The sequence below is a fragment of the Hypanus sabinus genome, chromosome 6 (assembly GCF_030144855.1).
Source record: "Hypanus sabinus isolate sHypSab1 chromosome 6, sHypSab1.hap1, whole genome shotgun sequence".
In the NCBI taxonomy this organism is placed as follows: Eukaryota; Metazoa; Chordata; class Chondrichthyes; order Myliobatiformes; family Dasyatidae; genus Hypanus; species Hypanus sabinus.
In genome coordinates this window covers 103,525,632-103,539,720 of record NC_082711.1, presented here as the reverse complement: position 1 = coordinate 103,539,720, position 14,089 = coordinate 103,525,632, and the positions used below count along the sequence as shown (strand labels likewise).

Below are 14,089 nucleotides of genomic sequence, written 5' to 3'. Positions count from 1 at the left end.
GTACTCATGACAAAGAAATGACATCAACGATTCACCTGATTGATTCCAGGAATGAGAAGTTTGCCTATGATCTGACATGGTGCTTTAGATCATAAGACCATAAGACATAAGAGTAGAATTAGCCCACGGAGTCTGCTCCGCCATTCCATCAGGGGAAGTGTAAAGCCTCCTAATGAGTATTAAGGTGGATAAATGCTCAGGGCCTGAAGGGATTTACCCCAAGGTTATCGAAGGAGGCAAGAGACAAGATTGCTGGGCTTTTGAGCATTATCTTTGTGACTTCTCTAGAGATAGGTCAGGTCCCAGAAGACTGGCATGTGGCTAATGTTGTACCTCTATTTAAGAAGGAAACAAGGGAAAATCCTGGGAAATATAGACTGGTGCGTCTCATTTCAGATGTAGGGAAATTACTGGAGAAAATTCTTGGGGATAGGATATATGAGCATTTGGAAATCCATGGCCAAATTAGGAAGAGGCAGCATGGTCTTGTGTGTGGCAGGTTGTGCCTTACCAACTTTATTGAGTTTTTTGACAAGGTTGTGAGAGAGATTGAGGGTAGGGTAGTGGATGTTGTTTATATGGATTTTTGTAAGGCATTTGACAGAGTCCCTCATGGGAGGTAAATCCAGAAGATTAGGATGTATGTGGTCCATGGTCATTGGCTGTTCAGATTCAGAAGTGACTTATGCTTAGAGGACAGAGGGTAGGGGCTGAAGGAACTTATTTAGGTTTGAAATTACTGGTATTCTGCAGGGATCTGTGTTTGAATCTCTGCTGTTTGTGATGTATATAAATGACCTGGATGAAAATGTAGATGGAAAGGTTGGTAATTTAGAGGATTATAAAAAAGATTGGTGGAGTTGTGGATATTGTAGAAGACTGACAAAGAATTTGGTGTGATATAAGTCAATTGTAGGTATGGGCAGAGTAATGGCAGATGCAGTTTAACCCAAATAAATGTGAGGTGTTACACCTTGGTCAGGCAAATGCAAGGAGACAGTACATTGTTAAGGCTAAGGTCCATTACATTGTTGCTGAGCAGAGAGCTCTTGGGATCCAAGTTCATAGCTCCTTGAAAGTGGCTACGCAGGTCGATAAGGTGGTAAAGAAGGCTTATGGAATGCCTGCTATTATTAGTTGAGGCATTGAGTTCAAATGTCAAGAGGTTATGTTGCAACTTTATAAAACTCTGGTTTGGCCACATCTGGAGAATTGCATACAGTCCTGGTCACCCCACTATAGGAAGGATGCTTAGGCTTTGGAGAGGTTGCAGAAGAGGTTTACCAGGATGTTGCCAGGTTTAGAGGGCATGTGTTATCATGAGAGGCTGGATAAACTTGGGTTGATTTCTCTGGAGCTGTGGAAGCTGAGGGGCGATCTGATAGTTTTATAAACTATGAGAGGCATATTGTAGATAGAGAAGTTAGAAATTATCTGTTTTCTAGGGTTGAAATATTTAATGCCAGAGGGCATACATTGAAGGTGGGGCGGGGTAGGTTCAAGGGGGAAGAGAGTGGTAAGTTTTTACTCAGAGTGGTGGATGTCCAGAATATGCTGCCTGGTATGGTGGTAGAGACAAATTCATTAGTGCTTTTACGAGACGTTTCGATAGGCACTTGGATGTAAGGAAGATGGAGGGATATGGACATGGTGTAGGTAAGAAGGATTAGTGTTCGGACGTTTTTGATTTGCTTTTAACTGGTTCAGGACAACGTTGTGGGCTGAATGGTCTGTTCCTGTGCTGGACTTCTCTGTGTTCTATGTTCTACTTGATAACTTCCTTGTGGGTAAATAAGCAGAACTGTACGCTATAATCCAAATTTAGCCTCAGAAGCATTTATACAACTTCTGCATCCCAGCTCCTGTTTTACTACCCTGATTTATGAAGGCCAATGTGCCAATGCTCTCTGTCTGACCCTATCTACTTGTGATGTCACTTTCCGAGAATTGTGGATCTGTCCTCCCAGGCCCCTTTGTTCTGTTACACACCTCGGTGCCAGATTTCTGTAGGCATACCATGCCCATGGTCGCTGCAGGCATTTGTGAGACACCAGTCAATATAATCAGCATTTTCTTTTCTAGAAGTGAAAGTTTACAAGAAGAGGAAGGAGGAAGAGCACTTCTGCAAATCGGAGAAATATTTGGCCTGTTGCCTCTAAACAGAAGTGATAAATAGACATTCTGCCAATAGCTTCCAGTGTTTTCTTGCCAACAGTTTTGAATTCCACTGTACAGTTCATCATTGCTGATTTTTATCAACCCCTGCCCCATATAATCACAATAATCACATTAATACCATTGATAACATCCCCAGGAACATTTCCAAACATTAAACTGTTAAATGTGTTGCATAGCCTCTGGGCGCTGTAATCTTTTGTTTGGATCAAGAGAAATCACAGTGACTTGTGGCTGAGAATACAAAGGGGTAGTTCAAATAGCCCCTGAGAACTTCTTCAGGATGTTGGTAAATGCACCTGGAAGGCTGGAACTATTACCCACAATTGCCCCACTGGTCCAAGTGTGACCCCACCTAATTCTGGTGCTAATCTCTTGTGCTTGTGGTCTTCCCCTTGTGTAGTACATTCCAATTGTGCACCATTACTAGAACTAGGGGAGATAGCCTCAAGATTCGGGGAAGTAGATTTAAGATGGAGATGAGGAGGAACTGCTTTTCCCAGAGACTGGTGAATTCTCTGCATGATGAAGCAGTGGAGGCTACCTCAGGAAATATACTTAAGACAAGGTTGGATAGACTTTTGCATAGTAGGGGAATTAAGGGCTATGGGAAAAAGCCAGGTAGGCAGAGATGTGTCCATGGCCAGATCAGCCATGATCTTATTGAACGGTGGAGCAAGCTCAATGGGCCAGACTGCTGACTCCTGCTCCTATTTCTTATGTTCTTAAGCTCTTATTCTCATTTGCTCTGTTCTTCCTATTCTCCAAGATTCCCTTTCACTCATCTAGTATTTGCATGAGCAGTGATAAAACTGAAGGCATTGAGGTCCATTGCAAATGAACGTAATGTGAGCATACAGAACTTGGAGCAAGAATTGCTTTGGTTGATTAAGAAGAAGAATTATAATAATTTGTCAGGAATTAGAGTTGCTGCATGGTTTTAGGTGAATCAACTTAACAATATTTGTTTGATGAGAATGATTGCATACAAATTTGCTTGTCAGTGAATGAACTGTTTTGGTTCAATTGGGCCAGCTACACACAGAGGGCTCTCTACTTCTGCACAGGCTTTCGAGTGAGTATGTGTTTTTGACTCAGCAGGCCAGGTTCATAGCTCCCACATTTTAAGTTGCCATGTGTGCACCATTACTATCACGACTTGGTAAAAAATGTTTAATCACACTACTCCATTGTCATTCTAGCTCCATGCATATACAACATTTGGTGATGAGGATCAAAACACGAATATCCACTCTATTCTAAGCACCCAATCCACTTGAAAATCACATTTGTCCCAGGACAAAGCGTGCTCCACAGCTCACCACCAACCAGGCAGTCAAGAGAGGCCTTATGCAGATTTAGCCACCCACAGCACCACTGATTCAAGCAGTACTGGAACAAGAGCCCTCCTGAAAGTGTTAATGCTTGGCAGCAGAAAGTGACCCACAGCCTACACTCCACAGAGGTCACGTCAACTTATAGAACTGCCATCGCTATGGGGGAAGTCATGCCTGATGGTCTGATTGAAAGCATCAAAAGACAGTCTGTCAAAAGGTAGGGCACCTCGAGAAGGGGTGCTTCATGAGGTAATGCATCATTAGAAAGCAGCAGTATTCAATAATCAGCTCCTTGCAAGGGCATGGCCGGAGTGAAGAAGTGAGCACTATTTTCAAAACCCATGACATGATCCATCGAAACCAGCATCCTTATGTGTTTATACTCCTATGAAATTTGAGTTGGGTACTAAGTCAGCTGTCAGTTTTGTTATCAAGTTATCCTTATGCCAGATTCCAACATTATGACCTCCGAATCCAGTATTCTGCAAGTACTAGATATAGTGTGGTGTCTTTGTAGCAGTGGTTCACCAAGGGGCCCTATTTCACTTACCCATGCACTTGGTCCAGGGAGGTCAATGACCTTACTTGCTGGTCTTAAATTCAATTAAAACAATGCTATCAGTGTTTGGGGGGCAGGGGGGAAAACCCCACATCGAATTCTCTAAAACAAAAGGACCAGTGGGTTTTCTGAATGATTTTGGCTCAATACTGTGGTCTGGCAGGTAAATTCAAGTGTAGACAGAACTGCCAGTATGCCATACAACTGCCATACAAGGCAGGTATGTAGAGGGCCCAAAGGTAGCAGGACTTAACCGACTGCAGAGAGCAGATCTGATACCGCTGGCCTTCACAAGGTCAGAGTTCAAGGAATTTGTTGAGAAGAATGGTATTAGGCACCTGTCAACAGCTCTGTATCACACAGTGTCAAATGGTCTGGCCGAGCGAATAGTGTCAACAGTGATACGATGCTTTTCTAAACAAACGCAGAGTGACTTGATGGCAAAATTAAGCTGTTTCTCTTTACATCACTACGTTACCCCAGACGAACTTACAGTTGCATCAGCTGCTGAATTAATCTTTAAGCAGACTCTACTCGAGATTAATCTCCTACACCCAGCCGTCCAGGAACAAATATGGCAGCAAGAAGACGTGAAACAAAAATACGATATACACAGTAGACCATGAATATTTGGTACCGAAAAGAAAGTCTTAAAAATGCATCTCACAGGAGGAAAACTGGCTATCAGCTGTTGACCAGCATTATCACAGTCAAGTAGCTGACAGACAAATGAATTGTTAGGCCACATTTGGATCATATATGCAGCAAAGTGACAGGGGTCTCAGGGAAGCTACAGAAACTTCCTCTGCTGAAGAAGCCAGCATCCCAGCAGATGGCAGAGTAGAAGCAATTTGACATCAGCTGATGAAGAAGGCACAGAGAGAGAAGCTGCCGGACTATGTGGGTGCACCAGCCAGTTGACCGGTACCAAGCAGGATAGAAATTTCAGCATTGTTCTCAATTTACCTCACTTATTCCCTTCCTCTGTGGTTCCCATCCACAGGGGGAGAGGGATGAACATCAGATCAATTGGGCCTCCTATATTGGAGGGCTCTCTCTTTTCACACAAGCTTTTGAGTGTGCATGCGTTTTCATCTCTGCAGGCCCAGGTGTGAAACTGTAAGTTTCCAAGGATGTACTGCTCCTTACATGACTCAGTAAAAAATGTTTAATCACATTACATTGTTGTTCTTGCTCACTGCATATGTAACAGTAGCTAGTAACTCATTGTCCAAGATCAGAGTGCCTGGTTGTCACCTTAGAACTGATATCGTCCAGTATGTTAATAGCTACTCTGTAGTTTCTCTTTTTCACAAGTACCATTTCTACTCCCATTCCTTCAAAAAAACCACTGCTGCTTTGAAGAATTGGGATTTCCAGAGCCTATGCCATTCTATTCCAGAGCAGGCAAACTCCACACTTAGGGAGTCATCGAATTAGATCAACATGTCTAGCTGCAGGAAAATTGGACCACTTCAATGGTTGAGCACCAAACATGCAGCAGTTGTTCTATCACCTGCAGGCATATTTAAATTATAAATTAGACCAACATTTGCGTGCTAAACCTCAACTCTCAAACAAGATCTTTTTTTTTAAAGTGGGACACCTATTCAGTATTTGTTTTTATCTTTGCCCAAAATAATTTCTGAACACTTTGCATTATCACTGAGGAGAATCTTCTTGGCTGCCAATGCGAAATGTATTTGAGATTATTGGTCAGATTTATACTCAAGCCATCGGGAAACTGCTAACACTGTCCAGTGTCGGGAGGACTGTGACGGTAGCAGCCATTACTCCCAACCCCATAGATTTGGGTGTCATGCTGAAGGTGGAGACCTCCTGAAGAGAAGTGAATGCTTTGGTGGACTCTGGGGCAACTGTTAATTTCCTGTACTTGGCGACTGCCTGTCGGTTCAACACACCGCTGCTGGAGTTGAGCCAGATCATATCCCGGAAGGTCATCTGGTTGGTAACAGGCCGATCCAACAGCAGACGTCAACTTTGTGGATGAGGGTTGTGTGGAGGACATTAGTTTCTTTATCATTAATTCACCCCTCATACCCCTGGTCCTTGGGCGCCCTTGGCTGTCCCAAGACAACCCTTCCATGAACTGGATGGGAGGGTTGGATGACTGCTTAGTCCAGTCATTGCAAGGGTTTGTTTTCAGTATGTTCTAACCCTCAGACTTTCCTGAGACCAACCACTGACTAGGAGCAGACTTTGGTTTTGGGTTACCTGAAGCCTTCTGGAGACCCAGTCCTGCCCTCAAGGACAGACAAGCCAGCTCTGGCCAACAAGTCTGCAAGTCTTCAGCCTTTCTAGTCCGGGATGTGCTGGAACTTGAGAGTGGGGATCACTAGTTCAGGAGCAAACCAAGGAGGTGCCTGAACAGGCTGGAATTCTAGCAGCGAAGCCTAAGGGGTCCAGTCGCCAGGTCCCTACTAAAGGGAAGACTCCTAAACACAGACTGTTGGTGCCTAGTCCTGGGGTGCAAGACCCAATTGTAATACCTCGTTGCCATCATCTCAGTATACGGGTGAGGATTTGGCTACTGTTTCACTGCAAATATCTCGCTGCACCTCAATAAGTAGGTAGTCATCTCAGGTTCATTTTTAAAAGTACCTTGCCGCCACTGTTAAGTTTTGTAACTCCAAGACATAAAAACTAATTGAAAGGAAAACAAGAGAGCCAGGAATGCAAGTTTATTTACCTCTCTTCTAACTGAGTACCTAACTCCCTGAACTCACTTTGTAGGACCTGGTCACCATTTCTATCCACGTCATTGGTACTGATGTGGACCATGACTTCTGGCTGCTCAACCTCAACCACTAAAGAATGCTGTGGGCTCAATTTGACTACAGCACCTGGGAGACAACATGGCATCCGGGAATCTTGTTTTCACCCACAGAACCTCTTGTCTGTTCCTCTAACCATTGCATCAGCTTGTAACTTCTCCCACCTTCTCTTCTGTGTTGCAGAGTAGGACTCAGTGCTAGAAAACTGACTGCTGGGACTTTCCCCTGTTAGATCATCCGCCCAACAGGATCCAAAGTGCTCTACTGTTGTTGAGGGGCTGGCCACAGGGGTACTCTACGCTAGTTGCCTATTCCCTTTCCCCTCCTGACCTTCACCCAATTACCTGTGTCCTGCACCCTGGGTGTATCTACTTCCCTGTATCAATGAACCCCACTGCCTCTTGAATATTCTGGAGTTCATCCAGTTCCAGCTCCAGTTCCTTAATATGGTCTGAAAGAAGCTGCAGCTGGATGCACTTCTTGCAACTACAGTCATCAGGGACACTGGAGGTCTCCTGCCTTCCCATGTCCTGCAAGAGGAACATCACACTATCCTGCATGGCATTCCCACTGCTCTATCTGTGCAATGCATGGCATTCCCACTTTCCAAGAAGGGAGGGAAGGAGAAAACGGAGAACTATCATCCTGTTAGCCTAACGTCAGTCGTGGAGAAGATGCCTGAGTCCATTATTAAGGACGAAATAGTGGCATATCTTGATGGCAGTAATAGGATTAGGCCGAGCCAACATGGATTTACCAAGGGCAAATCATGCTTGACTAATCTGTTGGAGTTTTTTGGGGGTGTAACAAGGATGTTAGATGAGGGTAAGCCAGTGGATGTAGTGTACTTAGATTTTCAGAAGGCATTCGATAAGGTGCCACATAGGAGATCGGTGAGTAAAATCAGAGCTCATGGCATTGGGGGCAGGGTTTCAACATGGATAGAAAACTGGTTGGCAGATAGAAAACAAAGGGTAGCAGTGAATGGGTGTTTCTCGGACTGGCTGGAGGTGACTAGTGGGGTACCACAGGGCTCTGTATTGGGACCACAGCTCTTTACGATTTATGTCAACGATTTAGATGAGGGCATTGAAAACTATATCAGCAAGTTTGCTGACGATACTAAACTGGGTGGCAGTGTGACATGCAAAGAGGACATTAGGAGACTACAGGGAGACTTGGATAGGCTGGGTGAGTGGGCAGATACTTGACAGATGTCATTCAATGTGAATAAATGTGAAGTTATCCACTTTGGAAGCAGGAACAAGAGGGCAGAGTATTGTCTGAACAGTGTAGAGTTAGGTAAGGGAGAAATGCAAAGAGACCTAGGAGTCCTAGTTCATCAGTCAATGAAGGTGAATGAGCAAGTGCAACAGGCAGTGAAGAGGGCAAATGGAATGTTGGCCTTTATTACAAGGGGAATTGAGTACAAGAGCAAGGATGTCCTTTTGCATTTGTACAGGGCCCTGGTGAGACCACACCTGGACAGTTTTGGTCTCCAGGTTTGAGGAAGGTCATTCTGGCAATTGAGGAAGTGCAGCGTAGATTCACTAGGTTGATTCCTGGGATGCCAGGGCTGTCTTACGCAGAGAGATTGGAGAGATTGGGCTTGTACACACTGGAATTGAGGAGATTGAGAGGGGATCTGATTGAAACGTTTAAGATAATTAAAGGATTTGATAGGATTGAGGCAGGAAATATGTTCCAGATGTTGGGAGAGTCCAGTACCAGAGGGCATGGATTGAGAATAAGAGGTCAGTTATTTAAGACAGAGTTGAGGAAAAACTTCTTCTCCCAGAGAGTTGTGGAGGTGTGGAATGCACTGCCTTGGAAGACAGTGGAAGCCAATTCTCTGGATGCTTTCAAGAAGGAGCTAGATAGATATCTGATGGTAGGGAAATCAAGGGATATGGGGACAAGGCAGGGGCTGGGTATTGATAGTGAATGATCAACCATGATCTCAGAATGGCGGTGCAGACTCGAGGGGCCAAATGGTCTACTTCTGCACCTATTGTCTATTGTCTATTGAATGAAAGAAAAATGAAATTTTAAAAAAATTGATTGCCTTACCTTGCCAAAGCCTTTATGAACTGAAGTCTGAACTTCCCATTCTAACACTGGCCCACTTCCACAATGGCTGCTCCACTTAAACTTAATTTCTTTTATTTACACTTGCCAAGTGCCTAATTGTGCACAACTCAACATCTCCTGGGAGACAGTGGCACACAACGGTATGTCTCGACTGCTCCTGCTCACTTCTTTGGAGCTCTCTCTCTCCCACCATGCAATCCAACATCCCCTCAGGATGTAGGATGTCCCAACTGCCTCCAGTCACTTCTTTTAAATTACCTCTCCTGATACACAATCCAAAAACTCCTCGGGAACTCAAGAAGTGAAAATGAATTTGTGGAATATTCTCCGGTGAAATAGAGAAGGCAAATGTTCTGAAATCTTTGAGAAGCAAATGGATGTTGAAATGGTCAAATGTTACATTCTCACAAGAATATACTGGAGAGCTGAGAATAATCTCAAACCCCAGTGAAAGAAGCTGATGTTTGCTTTTGTGAATGAAGTAGAGTCTGAAGGAAAATAGGTTCTGGGCTCCTGGAACAGCTGGTTATCTACCAGGTTCTCATTCTCATTTTACAAAAAAAAGTATGACTATTAAGTTCAGCTCCATTTCACCAAGTACATAGGCACCGCAGAGGTATCAAATTCCTTCTAAGATGATAAATAATGCACATTTATTTATTTGTTGAATTACATCACAGCCCTTCGATCTGTGCTGCTAACAACCCCCAGGTTAACACTCGCCTAATCATGGGACAATTTATAATGACTAATTAACCTACTAGCTGGTATGCCTTTGGATTGTGGGAGGAATCCTGATCACCCAGAGGATCCCACGTGGTCGCAGACACACTTGGTACACAGTTTTTACAGATAGTGGAGGGAACTGAACCTGGGTTGTGAATACTGTAAAGCGTCTTGCTAACCACTACACTACCCTGCCACCTATGTGCACACTTGTGGTTGAGATAGGGCCATATTTGCAAAATGCTGTGCATATCTAATAAATACCCACTGACAAAATGCAGGAGAAGGCAGGTCCCAACTGCAGTCAGCATCTGCTGCCAATACATTCAGATTAGAATCAAGAACTCCAGTGTAGCAAAAAGAACCTACACCACACCACCAGCCTCAGATTTTGCAACTACTGTACAAATGTCCATTTGGGTTCTGCACGCATTTAAGTACATTCTCCATTAAACCAATTATTATTTTGGAATTCCCAAGACAGCACTGGCATATATTGGCGACTCTCAGTAGGTTGAAGAAAATTGTTGCAGTTTTCATCTTAAATATACTTGTTTTGAATTAATTTCACTGCAATCTGCAGCATGTAAATTTCCTCTTAACAACATTATATCAATGATCTTCAGATTTTACAATCAACGTTTGAATGCGGAGCAGAAGTCAGGAGCTCCAGCAGAGCAGTTAAGCGTGATGCCTTTAAGGTCAACGCTATGGGCAGAAGTGTGGTGGGAGAGGCGGAACTCAAACTAGGCTGAAACACAGAGGGATGAGGCCTCTTCTACCTAGCATCCTGTTGGCAAATGTGCAGTCGCTGGAAAATAAAACTGACGATCTCAGGGCAAGGCTCCTGAATCAGAGGCAGATGAGGCACATCTCAATTGTTTGCTGCATCGAGACTTGGTTAACAACAAACACGCCAGACGCAGCGATCCAAACAAGTTTTTACGATTTTCAGAACGAATTGAACCGCAAACTCTGTGAAGGAAAAGGGTGGCGGCGTGTGCTTTTTAGTCAATTCTCATAGGTGTTCAGATGTGGGGGTTATGTCGTCCTCTTGTTCCCCGGACATAGAACACCTAACAATCAAATATAGTATCTTCTATTTGCCTCAAGTGTTCTCATCCATGATCCTGACCACAGTTAATACACAACCAATGGCTGATTATAAGCAAGCACTCATGAAACTGCACGATGTTATCTGCAGGCAAGAAACAGCCCATCCTGATGCATTTCAAGTTATAGTCGGTGACTTTAACCAGGCCTGCTTGAAGAAAACCTTGACCAATTATCACCAGTACAGAACCTGTTGAACCAGAGGTCCCAATGTACTAGACCACTGATACACTATGATAAGGAATGCCTATCATTCCTTCTCGAGACCGCATTTTGGCAAATTGGACCATTTTGCTCTCTTCTTGCTACCTGCATACAGACAGAGCCTAAAAAGCAAGGCTCCAGAATCAAGACAGCTAAGAGGTGGTCATGGGAGGCTGAGGAACGGTTATAGGATTGCCTTGAGTCAGTGGATTCGGCCATGTTCAAGAACTCATCCAAGGATCTGAATGTCTATACCAGCATGTAACAGAATTTATTAAAACAGCTGTGGATGTGTGTCCCCTTCCATGAAATCATTCAGCCGTTACTCCAATCAGAAGCCCTGGATGAACCATGAAATCTGGACTTGCTGAGATCCAGATCAGACGCATTCAAGTCTGGAAATCAAGAATGCTACAAGAGGTGCAGGTATGTTCTCTGGAAAGCCATCTCACAGGCAAAATGGAAATTCTGGACTAGTCTGGAATCTATGAGGGATGCTCGACAGCAGTGGCACAGTTTGAATGCCATAACCTCTAGAAAGTAAAATCTAGTGACATGGTGGACAGCAGGTGAGCTCAATGCCTTCTATGCACACTTTGACCACCAGAAGAGGGAGGAACCATCGTGCACCCCCATGTCTCCCGATGATCCTTTGGTCTTGGCTGCCTCCAAGAGAGTGAATCCAAGGAAAGCATCCAGTCTGGATGGAGTACCTGGCTGAGTACTGAAGACCTGTGCTGACCGAGTGAATCCAAGGAAAGCATCCAGTCTGGATGGAGTACCTGGCTGAGTACTGAAGACCTGTGCTGACCGAGTGAATCCAAGGAAAGCATCCAGTCTGGATGGAGTACCTGGCTGAGTACTGAAGACCTGTGCTGACCGAGTGAATCCAAGGAAAGCATCCAGTCTGGATGGAGTACCTGGCTGAGTACTGAAGACCTGTGCTGACCGAGTGAATCCAAGGAAAGCATCCAGTCTGGATGGAGTACCTGGCTGAGTACTGAAGACCTGTGCTGACCGAGTGAATCCAAGGAAAGCATCCAGTCTGGATGGAGTACCTGGCTGAGTACTGAAGACCTGTGCTGACTGAGTGAATCCAAGGAAAGCATCCAGTCTGGATGGAGTACCTGGCTGAGTACTGAAGACCTGTGCTGACCGAGTGAATCCAAGGAAAGCATCCAGTCTGGATGGAGTACCTGGCTGAGTACTGAAGACCTGTGCTGACCGAGTGAATCCAAGGAAAGCATCCAGTCAAGATGGAGTACCTGGCTGAGTACTGAAGACCTGTGCTGACCGAGTGAATCCAAGGAAAGCATCCAGTCAAGATGGAGTACCTGGCTGAGTACTGAAGACCTGTGCTGACCGAGTGAATCCAAGGAAAGCATCCAGTCTGGATGGAGTACCTGGCTGAGTACTGAAGACCTGTGCTGACCAACTTTCCGGTGCGTTCATAGATATCTTCAACCACTTGCTCCAGCAGTGTGTTGTACCCTCCTGCTTTAAGCAGGCTTCAATCATACTGGTGCCTGAATGATTATTGCCCACTGGCACTTACATCTAAAGTGATGAATTGTTTTGAGAGGCTGCTGTTGAAACATATCAGCTTCTGTCTGAGTGGTGACTTGGATCCGTTCCAATTTGCCCACTAAAGCAGCAAGTTCACAGCAGATATCATCTCATTGGCTTTTTACACAAATCTGGAGCATCTGAACAGCAAAGATGCTTTCATCAGGATGCTCTTTATCAATTACAGCTCAGAATTTAATATCATCATCCCCTCAAAATAAGTTCCAAGACCTGTGCCCCATGAGCAACTAGATCCTGAATTGCCCCACCTATAGACCCCAGTCAGTTCAGATTAGCAAAAATATCTTCATAATCTCCATCAACACAGGAGCACCACAGAGATGACTACTTAGCCCCCTGCTCCACTCGCTTTACACCCATGACTATGTGGCTAAGTTCAGCTCCAACACCATATACAAGTTTGCTGATGATACCGTTGCTGTGAGTCATGTCAAAAGTGGTGATGAATCAGCATACAGCAGGAAAATTGAAAAATTTGACATCAACTCTGGCAGGGTTTACAAGACATTACTTCCTACAAAGTGAAACACAATAGCATGAATGGCAGCGATGCTTCACTACCAGATGAGCGCAATGCCTTGTCAGTCCATTTTGAAAGGGAGAATGTAATTACAGCTGTGAAGATCCCTGCTGCACCCAGTGACCCTGTCACTGGAGGCTGATGTCAGGCCATCTTTCAGGAGGGTGAACCCTCGTAAGGAGGCAGGCCCCAATGGAGTACCTGGTAAGACTCTGAAAACTTGTGCCAACCAACTGGCGGGTGTATTCAAGGCCATTTTCAACCTCTCATTGCACACAAGTTTTCACCTGTTTCAAAAAGGCAACAATTATAGCAGTGATCAAGAAAAGTAGTGTGAGCTACCTTAATGGCTATTGTTCAGTTGCACCCCTATTTGCTTTGAGAGGTTAGTCATGGCTAGAATGAATTCCTGCCTCAGCAAGGACCTGGACACACTGTAATTTGCCTGTCGCCTATTTGCCTAGTAGGTCTAATCTCAAATGAAATCTCAATGGCTGATCACACAGTCTTAGATCACCTGGACAAAGCAAACATCTGCCAGGATGCTGTTTGTTGACTATAGCTTAGCATTTAACTCCATCATTCCCACAGTCCTGATTGATAAGCTACAGAACCTAAGCCTCTGTACTTTTCTCTGAAATTGGATCATCAACTTCCTAAGCAGAAGACCACAGTCTGTGTGGATTGCTATTAATATCTCCTCCTCACTGACAATCAACGCTGGTGCACCTAGGGGTGTGTGCTTAGCCCACTGCTCAACTCTCTCTATATCTATGACTATGTGGCTCCATCTTGGTACTAGCCTCTGTAGTATCCAAGACATCTCAAGGAATGGTGCCTCAGAAACTGAACAGCCATTATTAAGGACTCCCACCCCTCAAGGCATGCCCTCTTCTCATTGTTACCATCAGCTAGGAGGTACAGAAGCCTGAAGGCACACACTCAGTGATTCAGCAACAGTTTCTACTCCTCTGCCATCCGA

General features: G+C 44.6%; 1 protein-coding gene across 1 annotated transcript in view; it reads right to left on the bottom strand.

Moving 5' to 3' along the window:
- Positions 1-6,033, bottom strand: part of LOC132395177 (uncharacterized) — a 31,868-nt gene extending 25,835 nt beyond the window's left edge. Inside the window, exon 1 of the mRNA XM_059971472.1 lies at positions 5,873-6,033. Coding sequence (XP_059827455.1) covers positions 5,873-6,033 — 161 coding nt within the window. The remainder of the gene's footprint in view (positions 1-5,872) is intronic.
- Positions 6,034-14,089: the final 8,056 nt, after the last annotated feature.